General features: G+C 54.3%; 1 protein-coding gene across 1 annotated transcript; it reads left to right on the top strand.

Moving 5' to 3' along the window:
- The first annotated feature begins 1,229 nt into the window (after positions 1–1,229).
- On the top strand, positions 1,230–21,262 carry TSPAN31 (tetraspanin 31). Its single transcript, XM_030554331.1, has 6 exons — positions 1,230–1,427; positions 10,443–10,610; positions 14,802–14,882; positions 17,467–17,616; positions 18,010–18,138; positions 18,351–21,262. Exons 1-6 carry the CDS (start codon positions 1,230–1,232, stop codon positions 18,423–18,425), a joined length of 801 nt encoding a protein of 266 aa, XP_030410191.1. The 3' UTR covers positions 18,426–21,262.
- The last annotated feature ends 198 nt before the right edge of the window (positions 21,263–21,460 follow it).

The raw sequence follows: 21,460 nt of genomic DNA, 5'->3' as shown, positions 1-21,460 counted from the left end.
CCTTATTTCAGTTTGTCGCATGAGTAAGGGAAGGCTAGAACATACGAAGGCCATACTGAGTCAGACCAATGGTCCATCTAGCTCAGTATCCTGTCGTCCAATAGTGGCCAGTGCCAGGTGCTTCAGAGGGAATTAACAGAACATGGCAACTATCAAGTGATCCATCTTCTGTTGTCCAGTCCCAGCATCTAGCGGGCAGGGGCTTAGAGACACCCAGAGCATGGGTTTGCATCCTGGACCATGTTGGCTAATCACCACTGATGGGACCTGTCCTCAGTGAATCAAACTTTTGCGGAGCAATATAACTGTTGATTAAACTTTGTTTTCGGGGTAGAATTCAGCCTGAAGAAATCTAATCTTGTAACAAAAACTGACTACACAGCTCAAAGAAATAAAAAGGAGATTAAAAAGGTTCACCTTTTGTGTTGCCCTAAGAGTGCACACCTGAGATCAAAACCATAGACGCAACTTCTTGTTTGAGACTTTGCCTGTTAAAACAGGAGGTGAAACATTCAGGAGATTCTCCAGCCTCTGCTTTTGCCCCTGTAACGGCGGAAAGGAAATGCTGCCACGACTTACCAACCGCCTGCCCTGTGGGCAGCACCCGGGGGCGGGCAGGCGCCAGGCCAGCTGTCATCCTGGGGTGCTCATCGCGAACGGGGAGAAGGGAGCAGCTTGGCACAAGGCCGGGGGTGGGGGTAGCAGGCGGTGGGGGGGGACATCACTGGGCAGGGGGCAGCAGGGCACAGGGCTGGGGGGACCCCAAGGCACAGGGGGGCACTAGGACATGGCACTGGAGGACTCTAAGGCACTGGGACAGGGCGCACTCTGGGCGGGGGCCCTGTGTTGGGAGGAAGTTGTCCCCTCCATCCGGGTCTTTGGCCACCTGTGAGCCACTCTCATCCGGGTATTTGGAGACGAAGCTAAAGCCAGGCCTGGAATGCCCACGCATGCGCATCATCAAACACGTCACTCGGCGCACGCGCTCTGAGGGGGATAGGCGAGCTTGGCGCGGCAGGTGAGACTGCTACGCAGGCGCCGTGCGTGTGAGCTGTGGTTGAGAAGACCGCACGCGCGCCACGCCGGAGTGCTGCGCAGGCGCACGACAAGAGGTTCTACCCAGGCGCAGTGCGTGTGTGCGAGCGCGGCGTACGTACTCGCACTCACGCATAGGGCTGCGCAGGCGCGTCCAAAGGAGGCGGCCCGGAGGGGGTAGGTGCGCAGGCGCAATGCGGCGAGGAGGGCGGGCCCGGCGCGCAGGCGCAGTGCGGCGCTGGGCGCTGGCCTGGGATTTAAAGGGCCGGGAGCGGCCCGGCCTGCGCTGTCTCCGGAGCCTGCGGCCGGTGCCCCTGCCCGGGAAGATGGTGTGTGGCGGCGGCTTCGCCTGCTCCCGCAACGCGCTCTGCGCCCTCAACGTGGTCTACGTGGTGAGCGCGGGCCTGGGGCTCCGGCGGGGCCTCCCTCAGCTCGGGGGTGGGGCTCGGCCTGGGGGGAGAGGGGCCCCCCCTTCCCGCGCTGGGCCTGGGGGGGGCGAGAGCCCCCCTTGTGTCGGGGGGAGGGGAGGAGCTGCGGGAGCCCCCACTTTGTGTGGGGGGAGGGGGAGCCCCCACTGTGTGTCTGGGGGAGCCCCCACTTTGTGTGGGGGAGCCCCCTTGTGTCTGGGGGAGGAGAGGAGCCCCCGTGTGTCTGGGGGGCCCACTTTGTTGGGTTGGGGGGGAGCCCCTTTTATCGGGGGGAGGGGAGGAGCTGAGAGCTGCCCCCTCCTGTGTTGGGGTGGGGGTGTCCCTAAGGCAGGGTGTGCTGCGTGGGTGTGTGGCCTCTCTCTGCTCCGGCTATAACTTCTCTGGGGCCCATAGGGGCTCTGATATCTAGGGCAGCTGACTTGACATCTTCCCTAGCCCTGAGCTCCGGGAGGAGAATTGCTTTTCCCACTCCTGGCCGGAAGGAAGTAGAGCCCCCCCGCTCCCAAACAAACATGGGTTAGTGCCGAAGTCCATGTCTCTGACCCAGCGCAGGATGGGGTGGACTTCACTGTCTGCTCCTCAACAGGCTGTAAAAACAGCCCTCCCCCATCCCCTTCCATCATGCCTGAGCCAGCAGCCTGCCCGGACATCAGCATCTAACAATCTTCAGTCGCCACCAGCAACTGGTCTAATCTGAGAAGTTTGATTGCTGTAACCCTGTAGTGTAGATGCTTCCTGCAGCGATGGAAGGGGTTTTGCCGGGGATGTCATCAATCCACCCCTCAGAGAAGTGCCAACAAGGTTGAGTGAAGAATTTGTCCATCAGCCTAGCCCTTAGAGATATGACTAAATGGATATAATTTTTTTAAAGTTTAGACCAGGCCTTATTGGTGTGTGAGGGATGTGATTCTTTAGCAGCATAAGCCCTGCCTAGAGCATAACTGCATTCATCAGTCAAGTGCCTGATTTTAGTAAAGCTGTTTCTCCTTCCTGAACCAGAGTAAGCCATACACTTTAAGCTGTCTATCCTGATATATTTCAGAGTGGTAGCCGTATTAGTCTGTATCAGCAAAAAGAACGAGGAGTACTTGTGGCACCTTTAGACTCAAAAATTTATTTGAGCATAAGCTTCTGTGGGCTAAAGCCCGCTTCATTGGATGCATGCAGTGGAAAATCCTGCTGATAAATAGGCCATCTTAATCAATTAGTCTTATTAGAGTTGGTATGGCAACTCACATTTTTATCCTCTGTGTGTGCATACACGCATGCACATTTTTCTAATCTCTTTTCCACTGCATGCATCTGATGAAGTGGGCTTCAGCCCATGAAAGCTTATGCTCAAATTTGTAAGTTTCTGAGGTGCCACAAGGACTCCTCGTTCTTTATCCTGATATATCCACCCCAGGGGGGTTAGCTGCTTGAGTTCTACTGGAATAGATCAAGTGACCAAACTTTCTAGTGGAGTGCAAAAGTGCCTCAAACACCCAAGAAGCAGCCCAAATCTGCTGGGTTTGTGAGCTGCCCACAGCTGTGAGGCAAAGGTTTTTTTCTCTTGAGTAAGCTGAAAACAAGGTACCCCACTGTAAGTATAAAAGCTGCAGTCTGTCATTTTAGATTAATGCTTCTAAGGGCATGTCTATATGGAAACAGGAGCAGCTGTGCTGTTCTAACATTTCAGATGCTACCTGTGCCATTGGTCTAGGTCGTCAGTCTGTCTGAGAGGTGGTATAGGTCAATGGAAGAATTCGTCCATCGACCTAGTTCTGTCTTCACCTGGGCTTAGGTCACTATAGCAACACGTCTGGGGGGTGGGGTTCACACCCCCGGGAGACACAGCTATACCAATGTAAAAATACTAGTGTAAGCCAGACCTAAAAGTTATTCATTGGTGATTGTATCTGTGAGACAAGGAAGTGAAACTTCAGTAGCTCTTTCCTAACATCTTGCTGTAGTAGGCATCTTACGCTGATCATAGACTTCAAGGTCAGAAGGGGCCATTACGATCATCTAGTCTGACACCTCCTGCACAATGCAGGGCACAGAATCTCACCCATCCACTCCTGTATCAAACCTGTGTCTGAGCCATTGAAGTCCTCAAATCATGATTTAAATACTTTAAGGTGTAGAGAATCTTCCAGCAAATGACCTGTGCCCCACGCCGCAGAAGAAGGTGAAAAACCCCCAGGGCGTCTGCCAATCTGCCATGGAGTAAATTCCTTCCTGAACCCAAATATGGGGATCAGCTAAACCCGAGCATATGGGCAAGACTAACCCAGCCAGTTTCAGCTGGTACTTGAAGGCTGTTAGCTTCAGTAATCAAATGTGTTCTGCGGGAGAGTGTTACATAAATGCACATTATTTCAGTGCCTATTTAGCAGCATCCTCTTGATTCTCTGGGATACTCTTCTAATCTGGTTAGCCAGAGGTCACACCCACATAACTGACATGCATCTTCTAGGACTGTCGGAGGCGTTTCTTGGAAATCTCCCATGAGCAGTAGCAGTACCGAGTGCGCTGGCATAAGAGAAACTGGCCTGGTTTAGCAGTGTCCCTAGCATGGATGATGACATATCGACAGCATGGACTTTCCGCCATCGTCTGTATTGGGGTAGTGCCTGAGAGCCCCAGTCCAAGGGGGCTGGATGCTGAACAGACCAGAAGATCACACTCTAACCATGAGAGGGGGTCTCTCAAATTGAGGCCTGGGGCTCCTGGTGAGGTCCCAAGCCTGGGCAGCTCAGGTCTGGAATGAATGGAGTGGCCCAATGATTGCTGTGAACTTGATAACTGAGGGCTGGATCCATGTTGAGATGCTCAGTGTTGTGGTGCCAATCACAGGAATAACATGGTGATCCACAAAGCCTGAGTTAGGTGCCTAGGCTCTCTATGTAATGAATGGAGTGAGGGAGGGGGAACTGCCTAAGCTAGCCAGTTGGAGGTGCCCAGGAGAGGGGATGTAGGCTGAGTCCTGCCTCTGTGTCAGGGACAGGTGGCCAAGTCTGAGCTGTGTAGTAGGAAGAGCCTGAGACATAAACTCTTGTATCAGAGGCCTGGTATGAGGCAGGACCTGCTTATAGGCTCCCTTCTACTGCAGGGAGGCACCAGTCCTTGCTCGCAGTCCCCAGCCGGTGACCCTCTCCTGGAGTTGGACGGCATAGGCACCTCAACCATTGGGAGAATGAGTTAAGCCCCTGCCTCATGCCACACAATGGAGTGATGAGTGGAGATGGTTGTGTCCACTTCAGACTGAGTGGTTCGAGCACCCACCTGGAATGTGGGAGACAGGCAGAAGGGGGCACTGAGGGGGTGATGATTTGAACAGGGTCTCCCCCCTCTGAGTGCTCTGATCACTGAGTTAGGGGGTATTCTGATGTGGGATTCTCAATCTCTCCTGCTGTTCATCATGTATAAATATGTGAGGCGTCACTGGGTGAGGGATTCCATAGGCTGGGGTTAGGGTACCCACCTCAGAGGTGGGAGACCTATGGTCCAGTCCCCCTGCTCCAATCGGCTTCAGTAGGTGAAGGGAGCCCAACATCAGACTATCCCATCGCTGAGTGCGCTCCTGAGCGGTGGGAGACCTATGTTCAAATCTTCTCACCTCCTTTGGTAGAGAGGAATCGAACTGGAGTCTCCCACATCCCTGGTGAGTGCACTAACTACTGGGCTAAAAGTGTTGAGGTGGTCTATGGTAACAAATCTGTCTTGCTGACTGGCCCCTCCAGCCAGATTTTGAATGGGGCCTTGTCCTGTATGCAGCCTCTGAATGTGATTCCTGGACTGGGCCCTGCAGAGAAGATAGACTCAGACTCTAGGACTGGAAGGGACCTCGAGAGGTCATCAAGTCCAGTCCCCTGCCCTCATGGCAGGACCAAATACTGTCTAGACCATCCCTGATAGACATTTATCTAACCTACTCTTAAATATCTCCAGTGATGGAGATTCCACAACTTCCCTAGGCAATCTATTCCAGTGTTTAACTACCCTGACAGTTAGGAACTCTTTCCTAATGTCCAACCTAAATCTCCCTTGCTGCAGTTTAAGCCCATTGCTTCTTGTTCTATCATTGGAGGCTAAGGTGAACAAGTTTTCTCCCTCCTCCTGATGACACCCTTTGAGATACCTGAAAACTGCTATCATGTCCCCTCTCAGTCTTCTCTTTTCCAAACTAAACAAACCCAATTCATTCAGCCTTCCTTCATAGGTCATGTTCTCAAGACCTTTAATCATTCTTGTTGCTCTTCTCTGGACCCTCTCCAATTTCTCCACATCTTTCTTGAAATGCGGTGCCCAGAACTGGACACAATACTCCAGTTGAGGCCTAACCAGCGCAGAGTAAAGCGGAAGAATGACTTCTCGTGTCTTGTTTACAATACACCTGTTAATGCATCCCAAAATCACGTTTGCTTTTTTTGCAACAATATTACACTGTTGACTCATATTAAGCTTCTGGTCCACTATGACCCCTAGATCTCTTTCTGCCATACTCCTTCCTAGACAGTCTCTTCCCATTCTGTATGTGTGAAACTGATTGTTCCTTCCTAAGTGGAGCACTTTGCATTTATCTACCTTCCTCCAGCTGATGGATCTTTCTGGGAGTCAAAGGCAGAAACTTACTCACCTAGGCCATGTCTACTGCAAAGACTTGAGCGTTGGGGGAGTTTAGGTGCCTACAGGGTTAGGTGGCCACCATGTGTGGTTTTGCAGATTAAAGTGGTGCATAAATCTGGGTAGGCACCTATGCCCCAGACTTGGGTGTCTTTGTGGATCAGGGCCCAAGTATTTTTGCCTTAGGTCCTGCAGAGGTTTTGAGTCTTCAGAAGCATTTATGGCCCATAATGCCTCACCAGACTCAGTGCTCAAAGTGGCAATGTTACTGTTTCTTGTCTTGCTCTACGCTTTTTCTGCCGGTCGCTGGGTTTCACTGACGCATCAAGGTAGAGAGGCTGCCATCTTCCCTGAGCAGCATGTAGGAACAGGCAGGGTTGGGTGAAATGAATGCAGATGGAAAGCGAGAGAACACACGGTTAGGGGAGGGTAGGAAAATGGACAGACAAGAGGTGGGAGGGCAGTCATGAATCAAGGTCTGTCAGCAGAAATAGTTGGAGCCCTTGTGATGAGTGATCTAGCGTGCAAATCCGTGAGCTGCCTTCTCTGGATGTGCCTGGTTAAAGTACACTGGGGGCCCAATTCTGTGCCCTGCAGTAGCACCAGTACACGGTGCTACCAGTCTGACCCTGTTGCACTTCACACCAGGGCTGAATGGATGTAAATGACAGTAAAATCTGAGCAATGGGGAATCAGGCCCCAGGTGTCTATGGAAGTCCAAGGCATCTTTGCCACCATGGCTTGAATGGAAAGCCCAGCCATGCAGCCAAAACCTAGTGAAAAGGACCGTTCATTTAAAGCACTAAACACTAGTTCCTCTTCTACGTGGTGAGAGCACTGGGAACTAGGACCGCGGCAGGGCAGGCTGTGAGCGCAGTTCAGGCTTTAGGTCCCATCAGCTCAAGAAGTGAGAGCCAGAATAGTGCTGCCCATACCCCTAGGCGAGCTGCCGGGCATCTGCTGTAGCCTGTGCTTCCAAAGCAAACTGCATAGGAACAGCACTGAAAGGGAGCAGTGCACGTGGGGATGACTGTGTTGGAATAAGACCTTGTGTCCCATAGTCCCAGCCTGGAGCAGAGCTCGTCTTCCAGCCCCTGTGCGTCCACCCACAGACATGAGGAATTCGTCATGTCCATGAGCTTGGCCTAAATGTAGGTAATCAGAGTAGCTTGTCTGCTGCATGGGGCTGACTGCTATAAAATGAGACAGGAAGGGATGTCAGAAACCAAACTGGGCTGGGGAGAGGGCCCAGCCCTTGGCTGATGGGGAATGAGGAGGTGGAATGCTGTAGGCGGAGAGGAGAGTGAAATGCCTGCTGACAGGAAGCAGATTCATCGCTGATGGAACCTCATTCTGGTCAGCTGCAGCAGGGGAAATCTGGCCTAGTGTTTCCTTTGTCCCAGGAGACAGCTGTGCGGGATTCTTTCTGCCGAGGAGACCAGCACATCTGTCTTGAGCAGCTGAACAGCAAGCAGATCTGTGTCGCTGTGCTAAAGAATGAGTACAGGAGAGAAATCCCAGTGCTCCTGCATGACCGCTCCCCAGCCATCTGTATCCTCAACATAGCCCAGTTAGAGGGCATCTCATGTTCTTCTTTGCCAGGTGCCCCCTCCTCTGCCCACAAAGACATCTTCCATGAGAGCAACGCCAGCAGCGATGTTCACCTGCGATGTTCTCTTGTTTTCCTGGCAACCCAGTGGTCACCAGCTGCATTAGTTTGTGCAGAAATCAGCAGAGTTTCACTGACTTAAAAACCCATCTAGTCTCTGCTAGCGCTGACATTACCGCAGAATCTCCGAAACGCTAGAAGTTTAGAGATGCAAGTGCCACCCTAACTCTGTTCTCGTCGCACCAACTCTTTGGAGGATTGACTTCAAATACTGTCACGCTGCCAGATAGCTGAGATTTGCCATGCTGGGAGAGGAGGTGCAGTAAGCTGGTACAGATCTTAGAGCTGCACGGTTCACGTCATTCTAAAGTGCTTCACAAACTAGTCACCTAGGAGCTACCTAATCAAGAAATGCAGCCTGTTTTTGGGGGTGGGCATGGGGTTGTTAAAAGAAAGCAGTGAACAGCCTGCTGGCAAAGAGATGCTTCCATTCGAGGCGATCGGGGAAAACCCAAACTCTAGGGCTACTGAGCATCTGTAGCGAGTGCATGAGACTTGTCTGACAGTACCACACGCAATCTTGGACGATCAGCCAGGCCAGGATTCAAACCTCTGGTTCTAGGCAACCTAATTGTTCACAACCCAGAACACAGAGAAGGTGGGTAAAATCCTGGTTCTGTTTAAGTCAAGGTGGTCTTGGTGCCAACTTCACTGGGGCCAGACGAGCACCAGAAATACCCCAAGATATCACAGCGATTATCACTTGGTGTGTCTGTACCGGAGTGTAAGAGCCATGGCACAGCTGAAGCTGACTCGGGCTTGCAGGGGCTATAAAGTTGCAGGGTGGATGTTTGGCTCAGGCTGGAGCCTGGTCTCAGAGACCCCATGAGGAGTGATGTGATGGAGGATAAGTTGCAAGAGAAGCAGCCTGTGTTAATGTCTATATTCTCTTATTGCTGGCCTGATCCTATTAATGTGCACAAGCTAAACAGCTGTTTGGCAACAGCTTCTGCGTTTAACTATATTGGCTCACAGCCCCCTTTATTGCTCTGTCTTGTTGCCATTTGGCTGACCTGGAAGGTGCAAATGCACAAAGGTGCCTCTTTAACTGGATTTGGTAAGCCAGCACAAGCCCCTATGGAGATGCTCTTAACTCAGTTCAATTGGCCTATTCTGATGTAGCTCAAGTCATTAAGGAATCAAACACTGCAAAGCCAACATAAGCCCTTCAAACTCTTTTTTTCTGAGCGCCTGCAGAGGGGCTTAGGCTAATTTAAGAAACCAGATCAGTTTAAATGGACACTCGTTTGTGTATAAACGAGGCCAAAAGATGGCAAGAGCTAGCCAATTCCTTCCCCAGTTGGAACCTGTTTTATGAGCGCAAATGGTGAGTGGTTCTTTCTGAAACATATCGTCTAGGAGATGAGAGAGAACCTTTACGAGTGTGCTAGATGCTAACTTTAATGTGAAAAATACATTCGTGCTGTCGAATGTGCTTCTGGCTCTGAAGTGTGGGGAATAATAATAATAATCAGTCACAAGCCAACTGATTAAAAGATGGCAAACTCAAAACAATACACCACCCGCATGTAGTGAAACAGTGGAAGCTGAGGCCACAAATGTAGCAAGTTTCAAAAGGGATTGGATCCTTTTGTGGATAACGGATCTCAAGTTATAATTAATGCTAACAATCTAGAAGGGATATTAACCCTCGTGCTTCAGGCTTATAGAGACCAGACTGAGACCTAGATGGCAGGAAATAGATTATCCCTCATTTACCTACTGTGCATTTCTTGCACTTTTCTCTGAAATGTGCTGGCTGCTGTCAGATAGGAAACTGGACGAGATGGACAGTGAGTCCAATCCAGTCCGGCAGTCGCTAGGTTCCTGGAGTAGAGATCGTAGATTAGAGATACAGAAGTGCATTGGGGGTGCATGTAAAATGTGCAGAGACTCCCCCACCGCCAAAGATGCAAAACTGGAGCTGGCGTCCGTTCTTCCAACATCTGATCTCTTGAAATGGGTGATTAAGAAGCCAGCTAATTGCAGGCGTGGGTGGGTGGGAATGTGAGCTTGGATCTTGGCATGAAAGGAATGGGGGAAGGCCCACTAGCTGGGGTGGGGGCGAAGGGCTGGAATAAACAATGGTTAATTTAAGGGGAAACCGGCAGGGGTTGGATGAGAAGCTGAAAATAAAAGCCGGAAAAAAGTCACAAAACAAGGCCCCAGTCCAGCTGATGTTTAGGCCCGTGCTTGCCTTTCCAGGCTTGAGGAGTCCTGTTGCAGTTAGTGGGGCTGCTCAGGAGAGTAAAATGCTGGGTAAGAAGAAGGCCAGGTTTAGCAGGTAAGTTTTGAGGCCAGGCCAGGAAGGGGACAGTACTGTTTACAAAACCAAATAGCAGGTTTCCAAGTGCTTTACAAAGGTAAGTATAATTAGCCCCATTTTACAGATGGGGAAGCTGAGGCAGAGGGTGTCACTCAGCTGGAAACAGAACCCAGCTCTCCCCAGTCCAGTGTGTAGTCCACTTATCCACCCTCCCTCCAAGTAACATGACAAGCCCCCAGCGCTCCCCCTTTGCAGCCTCTCTGTTTAGACTGTCAGTTTTTGGGGGGCTGGGATCTTGTTGAAGCCCCTCCTGTGCTATGCAGGAGATGAGGTGCCTCTCCCAGGATGTGGAGGTGATGTGGGGACCAGTGTGCTGGGTGGTGTGGGGGAAAGGGCCCCCCGCATCCCAGGCTAACCTTCTCCTCTTGTTTTCCAGCTGGTTGGGTTGCTGCTGATCGGCGTGGCTGCCTGGGGCAAAAGCTTTGGCATCGTCTCCAGCATCCACATCATCGGCGGAGTCATCGTCGTGGGCTTCTTTCTGCTGCTCATTGCCATTGTGGGACTCATTGGGGCTATCAACCACCACCAAGTCATGCTCTTCTTCGTATCCTTCTCTGCCACCTGGGAGGCCAGGGCCATGCCATGCTCCTCGCAACTGCCCTGTGCTGCTAATAATCTCCCAGTTCTCTGGCATGAGAAGTGCTCCAGAGCTCAGCCGCTGTGTAGAGCGAGAACAGGCCTTGAGTAACCTTAGGGCTAGGATCCATCTGCTGACAAAACTCCCACTGTTGCTATCGCTGTGCAGCTTGGGGTGGAGGGGGCACTGTCAGGCCCTTCTCTGAGCAAGTTTATGGGTGGGTCACACTCTGTCTGGCCCAGGGGTCCCCAACACAGTGTCTGCGGGTGCCATGGTGTCCAAGTGCACCTGTGTACTGGCCAACAGGCGAGCATCTGCCAACAAGCTGCATCATCCAGAGGCGTCGCTGCCAAAATGCTGCTGATTTTCAGCAGTATTTTGGCGGTGACGCCTGGATGACACTGCTTGTTGGTGGCATATTGGCAGCAATGCCTACAGACATTGCCACTTGGTGGCATTTCGGCAGATGCTCATCTACCGCCACAGTCCTCCACGACTCACAGGTGAAAAAGGTTGGGGACCACTGCTCTAGCTGATCTGGTGGTGGTAACGATTGGGAACCCAGCCTGAGAGGCTGAAATCTGGAGGTTTGATCCTTAGCACCCTGCCAGGTGGTCTTGCTGTAGCGGCAGCCTCTGCTGGGAATGCCAGCCACTCCCTTCAGGCAGCGGGCCTGGCTTTAGGGTGAGGATCTCTGGCCCCTGCTGTGCTGCAGCTCAGATGATCGCCAGGGTCTTTTCTGACTCGGACATCCATGAAGAAGTGGCAGGGCCTTCCCTTGGAATTCCCCTCTGCCCCCAGCCCAGCTAGGGGCATGTGCTGTTGCAACAACTACATGAATGACGTGACCGTTCTCTCCAAAGTTGGGGAGGAGGCTTGGCAGCAGAAGTAGCTAAGAGCAAGTGGGTAAAACAGATGGTGTCTAGACTGGACTGGAGGAGGAAGTGAATGTGCCGTGGGAATCTGAGCGAGACGGGCTGTGGGTAAACTCAGGCTGGGGCCGTTTTGAACTCTCATTAGGTAAAGCCCTTGAGACCATGTGGCAGGGACAGCCCTGCAGACTGCCAAGGGAGAAGCAGGGGGGGAAGGAGTCTCCCTGCTCTCCCACTCCAGGGGCATGGGGCAGCCCGTGGGTGCTCACTGGGGTGTCTGTTGTGCTGTGCCCCGTAAGAAAAAGGAGGCTGGCATCTCAGAGCAAGCCACTCCTCTGGCCTGCATCTCTATAGGCCAGTCAGCCAGGGGGGCCCCGTTGGGCCCTGCCCACTGCCAGCTGCTGTGGGCAAAGAGCTGCGGGCCGGGAGGAAGGGTGGCTGAGAGCGAGGATCTTGTTCAAGGCCTGCAGCAGCAGGGTTTCCGTGGACTTCTAACCCCTCCCACTCAAACATACAGAGCGGGGGAAGCTTGGGAGTTTTGGTTCTAGCCCCTCTTCCAGATGCTCCTTTAATCTATAAATAAACCCCCAGCACATCCCTCCCCACCCTCTCTGTCAGCCAGGCTGACATGCAGCTCCTGTTCTGCTCCCCTCACGTGTGGGTAGGGTTTTTATCTCCATTCAGCTGTCATGAGGCTGGCAGATGTAGCTGCTGCACTTTGAATATGTTCTTCTGCAGAGCCTGTCACATCACTGGGGCACTTCGGCATTGAGTGCTGGTTGCTAGGGGCTGCCACAGGCTCAACGCCAGGCAGGCGCTTGCCAGAAGGGACCTGGGGACCCATCTTGGCCCAGACTGGGGCAGAACCTCTATCTCATAGACTCAGACTCATAGGTCAGAAGGGACCAATCTGATCATCTAGTCTGACCTCCTGCACAAGGCAGGCCACAGAACCCCACCCATCCAATTTTATAACAACCCCTAACCCAGATGAGGGATGAACAGGGCCAGACATGGTTGATTGCCACCTACAAATGGGCTGATATTTCAGTGAAGGGAAGTGATGCAAAGAGGAAACCACAGTTCCACTTGAAACCTTAGCTTTTGAGAAACTGACCTAATCTTTAGCTGAGCTGGCTGGTGGTTGTAGCAGTTTTGGAGACCTCAGCAAGGGTGACGGGAACTCTGCCAAGGCTAAACTCTAGTTAAACAAGGCTGGGTGGCAAATGCTCCTGAGGCACCAGAGGGCGAAAGCTGGGTCTCAGTAAGGACTGTTCCAGTCTTGGGGTGGGCAATGCCCCAGACTTTAGGGGGACCATTGCAGGAGGAAGGTAGGAGAAGCTGAAGCAGGAGGTCATTAACTCTCGCGCTGAGGTTGCGCAGTCTGGGGCTGCAGTCATTCAAGTCACTGAGGCCAGGTTCTGCACACGCTGCTCTTGTCAGCAGACTAAGGGCGAGTAGATGGGTGTTTCTTTTGGCCCTAGTGTAGATGCAGTTATATGGGTATAAAAGGGCTTTGTTGGACTAGCTTATTTCCCTCAGCCCATGGGTGTAAGCGGTGGGTCCCCTAGGAGTGTTTGCCAGTATGGTGAGACCACAAACCTTTGAAGGGGAGACTAGGCCATAGGAAGCTCTGGGTGGCTTTGTCGTGTTTGCACCCTGCCTAGCACAGCCAGAGATCAGCCTCATCCTGTAATCGCCTCAGGGTGGCCAGGCTCCAGCGTAGGCCTTGGAGCGCCGAGCTGGCTAAACCCAAACGGTGCAGTGCCCTGCAGGGGGGGTCCCACTGCCCTCCACTCCTGGGCTTGGGGGGGAGAGGAGAGATCAGGCTGCTGGAGGAGAGGGAAAGAGAGAAAGGTGGGTTGGGGTGGGGGGTGGAAAATCTTTTTTTTTCCCTGCCATACACACACTTTAAAGGGTGGCTCTGCTGGCCCCAGGCCCTGCCCAGGAAAGCAGTGTGGACTAACTCCATGCAGCACCAGCAAGCTGAGGCTGTTGGTTTTATGTCTGTTGCCTTCTCTGACTCAGCGGTATACTGAGCTCTACATTAACATGTACTTGGGGAGGTTGCCTGTGGATAATAATCTGTTTAAAGGGCCCTAATTAGCCTTTGATGGTCACCCCTTGGGAACAAGTACCAGAGGGGGAGCCGTGTTAGTATGGATCTGTAAAAGCAGCAAAGAATCTTGTGGCACCTTATAGACTAACAGACGTTTTGGAGCATGAGCTTCTGTGGGTGAAGTGGGTATTCACCCACAAAAGCTCATGCTCCAAACGGTCTGTTAGTCTGAGCTTTTGTGGGTGAATACCCACTTCACCCACAGAAGCTCATGCTCCAAAACGTCTGTTAGTCTATAAGGTGCCACAGGATTCTTTACCCCTTGGGAAGGGTAAGCTGCCAGCTCAGCTGCTATGGATGGGCTAGAGGAAGATGGGCCCTTTTCTCCTCACAAGGCACCTGGGGTGGCAGAGTCCTTCCTGGAGCAAAAGTCTCTTTCCATGCAACTACCCATCCTGTACCTTGAACAAGGTGGTAGAGCAGGACCCTGACCCCTTCCCACCTCCACAACTCTGCCCCAGCCCTGAGCCCCTCCCACACCTCAAACCCTCCATCTCCCCTGGCCTTGTCTAAGATCACAGCGAGGTTTTCTTATTACACAAGTCACTTCACCTTCCTCTGGCTCCGGTTCCCTACCTGTACCATGGAGCTGGCAAAGCCCCCCCCCCCCACCCCAGGGCTTGGCTGCAGGGGAGACCCACCCAACAGACCTGCTCTCGAATAACCCACTTTGTGGACCCAATTCCAGCACAAAATCTACAGTGGAATAGCATCAATGGAAGGTTCCCGTGGCAATAAAGCCAAGCGCTGTCTCTTTGTAAAGCCACAGCCTCCTTTCCCCGATGCCCCCCTCTGTACATTTAAACAGCCCTAAAATGACCCCATGACTGGCTAGCTAACCCCTGCTCCTGTGCCACCCTCCAGTCTGAAGTTCAGAAGGTCGCTGTGAGAAGCACCCAGCATGCTTGGGGAGTTGGCTTGTGGTGCTAGCATAAGCAAGGGTTGCACAAATAGGTGTCCTCTCCCTGGGAGTTCCTGGCTCCCCTGAAATAAGTGGGCTGTGGATAGAGGGTGCTAGAGCATAGCACAGGTTTGGTCTTCTGCAGGGGATCTGGAAGCTGCCTGGGCAGGTGGTGGGTTGCTGTCACTGTCCTGTTCCACCCAGGAGGCTGGGAGGAGATGGCAGCGTTCCCCTGCCGTGTTTCCTTAACACCAATTCTTCTTCAGTACATGGTCATTTTGGGGCTCGTCTTTCTCTTCCAGTTGGGACTCTCCTGTTCTTGTCTGGCCCTTAACAAAAGCAGAAAGGTGAGTCCGCCTCCCTCCCCAACCCTGGGCCACAGCGGCTTCAGCGAGATGCGCTGGAGAATCTGTACATCCGTCTTCACAGAGAAACAGGAAGGTCCTGGCAGCTGCTCTTGTGGCTTCCAACCAATGGGTTCAAAGGTGTTTGGTGAAACTCTTCTCACTAAGCTCTGGGCCTGGTAGATGTCTCACCAGCCCATCGGTGCAGTGAGGTGGATCCTCTATCTGGTTTGGCTAGTTACAGCCCCAAGGTATCCCCCTGGAATCAGGGCCTGCAGGCCAGCCAGACCCACGTGAGATCCCAGGCTCTGCCCTGAAGAGCATAGGCCAAGGGCTTTTTACCGCAGAGTTGACACAGGGGCACTGCTTGGCTTGTATCTCGCCTTGAGTCCTATCCTGACACCCTAACGCAGGCACGGTGGTGCTTTAACCCAAGTTGCCTGGCCTGTCTCGGAGAGGTTACAGGTTGCCTCAGTGCCCTGTATCACCTGCTTGCCCCAGCACGTGTAGTGCAGGTGGTGGCGAGCTCCACATGAGGGCGGATAGTCCTCGAACACCTTCCCACATTGCCGCTCTGGTGGCTGGCAAAGAGAGCCATCTTTGCCCACGGTCCACTGGGAAAGAATTCGAAGAGCAGCTCAGCTTGCTCCAGCGCTCAGCTCAGGCTGCGCCTCCAGGGGTCTCAGCACCAGGCCCCAGGGTGGAGGTTTGGAACAGGCTGTCCGCAGGGCCAGTCTCACAAGGGTGGAGAACTCGGGTTAACTCAGAAGAGAGGCCAGACAGGAAAGGGGGTGGAGAGGTGACCATGCAAGGAACTCTCTCTACATGCAGCGAGGATGGGGCTAGTTGGGGGACTGGTTTAACTCTGTTCCTCGGGGAGCTGCTAGGAGTCTTACCCCGGAGCAGAGGTGGGGTTCTCGGGAACACCCACCCACTTTCTCTCTGCATTTTAAAACCATGCCCGGCCTTGCCCCTCGTCCCACTCTTCCATTCCTGCTGAGCTGGGTTGATTGTGGTAGTGTCTGAAGAACTGCATCAGCAGTGCTTCACGAAACACTCATTTCATGCTGGTCTTAAAGCTTGTCTCCTGCAACCCATCACCCCCACCACCTCTTCCAGAGGGCACCCTCAGCTCCCTGCCCCTGCACCTTGGGACAGCGAGAGCCAGCATCTCATCATGGAAACAGCCCAAAGCCAGCTGTCAGTGCTGGGGGTGGGGGCACGGCAGGGGGAGCTGTAAGGGCTCAACATTATCAAGATCCAGGGCTGGCTAGTCCTGCTTCATACCAGGGCAAACACCCCATTACAAATCATCTTAACCTTCATTAAAAATGAGAAGGCAAAACAGGTCCAGCCTTTGAACAGTCAAGTGTTCACTACAGCTCCCGTGCTGGCCCCGGCCCTTGGTCCCATTCCCTTGAGCTGGTGAGAGTTTTTTAACAGGAAAAACCCCTTTGGGTGCCAGGCTCTTAGATCAGTGTGTCTCAGCGACCGGTCCCTGAGCTCTCCCTGGCTGGTTCCCGCTATTAAAAAAGGCAAAGAACACTGTCTGGACGGTATCGACGTTGGTAAGAACTGTCCCGCAGGGAAGAGAGTTAGCTGAGCTGCCTGGAACTGCTGCAGCTGCTAAAGTCCGAGCCCATTTCATCCCAGCTGGTGTCTGGGCTGGAGCTGGTGTCTGAATCCCCTGGGCCTGGCCGGGGCATCTCTCAGGATCAGACTGGTGGAGGGCTGAGAGTCCAGGAGCTAGTGGGGTGGTCACTGATGGTGACGCTTCCTCCAGTAGCTGATTTTTCTCCCAAGTCTCTTTCTTTACAGACCACTCCAGAGGGAGCAGTGGGTGGGGCAGAACAGCCCATCCCTCCTTGCTTTGTCCATCGATCAGCCCTACTTTCCAGCTAGGATGACCAGATCTTCCATTTTTATAGGGACAGTCCTGATTTTTGGGTCATTTTCTTATATAGGCTCCTATTACCCCTCACCCCCATCCTGATTTTTCACACTTGCTATCTGGTCACCCTATTTCCAGCACACCAATTTTGGGTTCCCTGATGCCTGGTCCCAGGTTTACCAGGCCTGCTCACAACCCAGCCCTTAAGATAGAGCAATGGGCCTTTTCGGCTGTGTCACGCCGTTCCCCTGTTACTATTTGTTGTCGCCAGTTACCACGACATCTTGAGAAGTTGCGTTCCCTTCCTGCCATCGAGCTGACAATTTGGGTACATGTGTAGCCCCACTGACCACAGCAGGCCCTACCCTCAGCCCCATCATTAACTCTGGCTGTGCCCATTATTGTCTTCTGGGGGGGCTTCTTCCCCCATCTCTGTCTGCCAGCTCCCCTCCTAGGGGTCCCTCTTCTAGCGCTTCTCCCCCACTATCCATGTAAAGCTGGTCCCCTGCCCCTGGTCCCCTGCCCGAAGGAGGGACAAAGGGGAAAATCTCTGGCTACCTGGCTGTGGGGAACAGCGTCCTCTAGTGGCGTCAGAGCAGCATTGCAGGCTGGTCAGTGTGGCCGGCAGGGCCCTGGCCCAGAGGGCACTTGCTGGCTGTGCTGTTCGTGGGGTAACCCTGGGGGCTCTGCCCACAGGAAAGTCTCTTCCATGCTGCCTGGGATATCCTGAGCAACAAGACCCGCAACGAGATCGAGGTGAATCTCAACTGCTGCGGGCTGCTAAACAACACCAATAACCCAGACGCCATCGGGACGTTCCAGATGGACTACAACCTCTGCACAGCTGTGAGTCCCAGGGTGGGGCTGCACCTTACCCCAGCGCTTCTGCCTCTGGGCTTTCCCGGCTTGCCAGGGGTGCCCAGCTGTTCACCCCCAGGGGAAACCAGCTGGGAGATCTCCAGCCTGGTTCCCGGGGCGGCTGTTGAGGCATTCAGGCTCCAGGGCTGTAATTCCGACTCCTCCCAGCTGGGCACAAGTCTGTATGTGCTGGGGCCGGCAGAGGATCAGGCATGTCTCCGTCAGGAGAGTGAATCCCGTTCACGCCCAGCCCCCTTGCCTACGCCATGCTCTCCCGAATGCTCTAATGGGGGGACGGTTCTGCCCCCCCCCCCCCCCCGTAGCCGCGCTGCCCTGCCTGCAAGGGGAGTGTCACTGTGGGGTTTTTATCATCCTCTCCAGATGTGTAAGGACAACACGACCAAGGGCCACATGCCCAGCTGTCCTATGTGTGGGGAGAAGATGCTGAAGCATTCGGACGAGGCTTTGAAAATCCTCGGAGGAGTCGGACTTTTCTTCAGCTTCACAGAGGTAATTCCTCTGGCCGGGGCTGGAGCGGGTGGGGTGGGGTGGGATGGTGGGGACTCCAGGTCATCTCAGCAAAGCGCTTACACAGTGGCCCTCAGGAGCTCCTTGTGACTAACTGGGGAGGGACCAGCACTGCCAGTGGGAGCTGCAGCCTGTGACACAGGGAGCCCCCATCGCACCTAATCCCCCCCTGCTCTCTCTCTCTGTTCTCCTAGATCCTCGGAGTCTTGCTAGCCATGCGCTACAGAAACCAGAAAGACCCCAGAGCAAATCCCAGTGCCTTCTTATAGATGGTCCACCCCCTGCACCTTCCCCTCCCCAGCTGATAATACCTTAGGCCTGAGACTCCATCTCCCTCCTGCTCAGAAGGAAAGCAACGCCTGCATCTGCCCCCCTCTCCCACGGCCGTGTTACCAAAGCACTGAGTGGATGAAACGGCAGCTGTGTGGCTCCATCCTTGATATGAAGCCTTTGGCAAACGGCTGGTGGGAGTGGCGTGGGGTGGGGAGCCCCGCGAGAACGTTCTGGTGCAGCGAGAGCCCGGGCTCGGCCGTGCCAGAGCCAGGCAGCGCCGCTGGGCACGGCTAGGAACATGAAGCTGCTATCCTGTAGTTAGGGCCCTGCTCCGACCAGTTCCCCGGCTCTGTTCTGGCGCGTAGCCAAAGGCAGAGAGGCATGTTGCCCTGCTGAGACTGGCCATGCCGGCCTGGCCAGGAGCAAGCTCCAGGGCTGTATTTACCTTTGTGGAGACTCACCTGGCCACAGCTGTGCTGACCCGACAAGGAGAGGGAGGGACCTGTGTGGCTTAGAGACCACGGAGCTGGAGCGAAGCACCAGGGCCCGGTCATCTAGGAAGCTGTTACATTCCTTTAAGGGGTGGGCAGGGGGCCTTGTCTCTGATGAATGTGCAGCCTGTCACGGAGCTACCTGCCCTGAAGATGTTCATGTGACGGGGGGAGTGGTGGAGGGGATCTAACAGGTGCCGAGGTGCTGGTGCGTGGCAGGAAATTTGGCATTTTTATCCTTAAACTAAGTGGAATCTTAAGAGCCAGGCTGTAGCCTTTCAGCAGGTGGCACCTGGGCAGCTGCTCCTGCTGCCTCTTGCCCCACCTAAGGGCTTTGCAGGGACATTTCAGAGCCTTGGACCAGCAACTCAGCCACCTGCAGAAGAATCTTTCAAAGCCTCTGACCTTTATGTCCATGGCTGACCCCCAGCTGTCTGCCCCTAACCTCCCATAGAGCAGTAGAGATCAGCCGCCTTCCTGGAACGGTGAGAGCCTCAGCCGAGCTGGGGGTCCCATCCTCCTCCACTGCCACAGTCAGCTGGAGCTTGCTTCTGCGCTGTCATAAAGGGATCGGCCTGCTGTAGAGGGGCCACACCCCACCCAGATTCCTTGCCCAGGTGATCTCTGCAGGGTAGTTCCCTACCTGTTGCAGGGCTGGCTGGGATCTCTCTTTGCCAGCCCCCCAGCTGTGGCATCTTTGGTTTTTGCTGCATCCCCGGCCTGAGACCTTAGCCCAACAGCCAGACACAGCTTGATGGATGCCTTACTTAGAGCGCAGTGTTACACCTCCCCGCAGCAGGTGAGTTTGGCTTGAGACTGATTGGGAGGGCTGGGCTGGCCCAGCCCCACTGCATTCCCAGATCCACCTGCTGTCTCCAAGGGGCAGTGTCTGTCCCTTCCTCTGAGTCAGACATGGGGAGTTGGAGCCTGGTGCTGTTACATGTGCAGCTGGGCACTTAGTCCCACGCACAAGTCCTGTGCTATGCAGTGGGGCTAAGTTGATTAGCACGTGGGGCTGGGAATAGAGCCTGGGCCAATGGATTCTCCCCCCCAGTACGGGGACAGACAGTGCTAGCTTCTCACCTTCACCTGAGTTTGCAATGAGTGTCTCCCAGCTCCGATGGCACAGAACAGCCTCCGCTGCAGGCCGCAGCTCCCTGGCAAGACAGCGCTGGCCCGGCCACCGCTTGGCTGGACTCAGACGGGCAGTAGGATGGGGCTGGAGGCTCCCCAAAAGATGCCGGCTGCTCCCCCTCCCCTTGCATGCAGTAGAGGGCCCAGCCACAGCTGGGTAAAGTGCCCTCCCCCCCACCCCGCCCAGGAGAAGCACCATCCTTAACCAACACTGGATAGTTTTGATTCTTCTTCCCGCCCTGCCTCTGAGAGTCCCCTCACCCGTGTGACTAGTGTGGTTAGAGCCCAGAGGGGCTGCATGCTATTTATTTATAAGTCTAGCTGGAAATCTAGGTATGTGGTAGGAGTAGAAGGTGTTTTCCCGCAGTGCGACAGAGCCCTCCCTGCACCAGGCTCGGGGCAAGGAGACTGGGGCCTTCTGCAGAACCAGCACAAGCGCCTGATTCTCCAGCCATGCTTCATTAAAGGGCCCTCTCCCCAAACTCTGCCCTTCAGTCTCTGGGCTATGCCCGCCGGAGCCAGCAAGGAGGGACCAGGCAGCAGCAGAATGCTGCTGGCTCCCTTGTCAATTAACCCTTGTAGGGAACGCAGTGAGAGTGCCCACTCCTCAGTATTAAACGCACACCAGGTTCAGGCTGCCGTTAGCAGGCATCTGGGCGCAGCCCAACAGAGCGGGGAGCCCAGGCGCTGAAGGAGTCGATTTCCTCTCTGCCGCTCGCTTGGATCATTTGCCAGCTGAGCCAGCCTTGCAGCATGGAGTTCAAGGCTTCGCTCCCTGGGGAAGTCACCGGCCCCAGCTGGTATGTAAACAAAGCCACAGGGCAAGGTCCTGCACACAGGCCCTCGGGGGGCACTGGGGACTCCCGTGTGACTCAGCCCCAGGCAGTGATACTAGAGGTTTCGGTGCTTTAGCTGGGCTTGCTGGGGCGGAGGATGCTTTCCCAGCAGCACTTGTGGGTGTGGGCAGAACTCAGCTGGGGCGCTAGCAAAGCAGACGCTGCTCCCAGAGACTTGTGTTTAAACAGAGGGGCAGCAGGACGTCAGCCTCTCCCCAGTCTGCTCAGCCTCTGTCCTGGCTCCCCGGCCGGGGGATCCGTGCTGGACCCGTGTTATCAGCGTCCATTGGAGTGGCTGGAACCTGCACAGCTCATTCATTGTTGTGTGTATTTGTTACTTTATCGATCACTCAAATAAACACCTTTCAGTGACCCTCTGGCTCTGCGCTATCACTGGGGGGCGGACACTCCTCCGTCCCTGTCCCCGTGGAGTAAAGGTGCAGTGCCCCCCCCCCCCCCCCGAGGCAGCGCTGAGACCCCCAGCTGGCAGAAGGCAGGAACATGAGCATGACCCCTGCCCCTGAGGGGGATGCCAGGTGAGAACACGTACACAGCTCTCAGGGTCCTGTC

Source organism: Gopherus evgoodei, chromosome 3, assembly GCF_007399415.2.
Source record: "Gopherus evgoodei ecotype Sinaloan lineage chromosome 3, rGopEvg1_v1.p, whole genome shotgun sequence".
In the NCBI taxonomy this organism is placed as follows: domain Eukaryota; kingdom Metazoa; phylum Chordata; order Testudines; family Testudinidae; genus Gopherus; species Gopherus evgoodei.
This window is presented reverse-complemented; position numbering and strand designations above follow the sequence as displayed.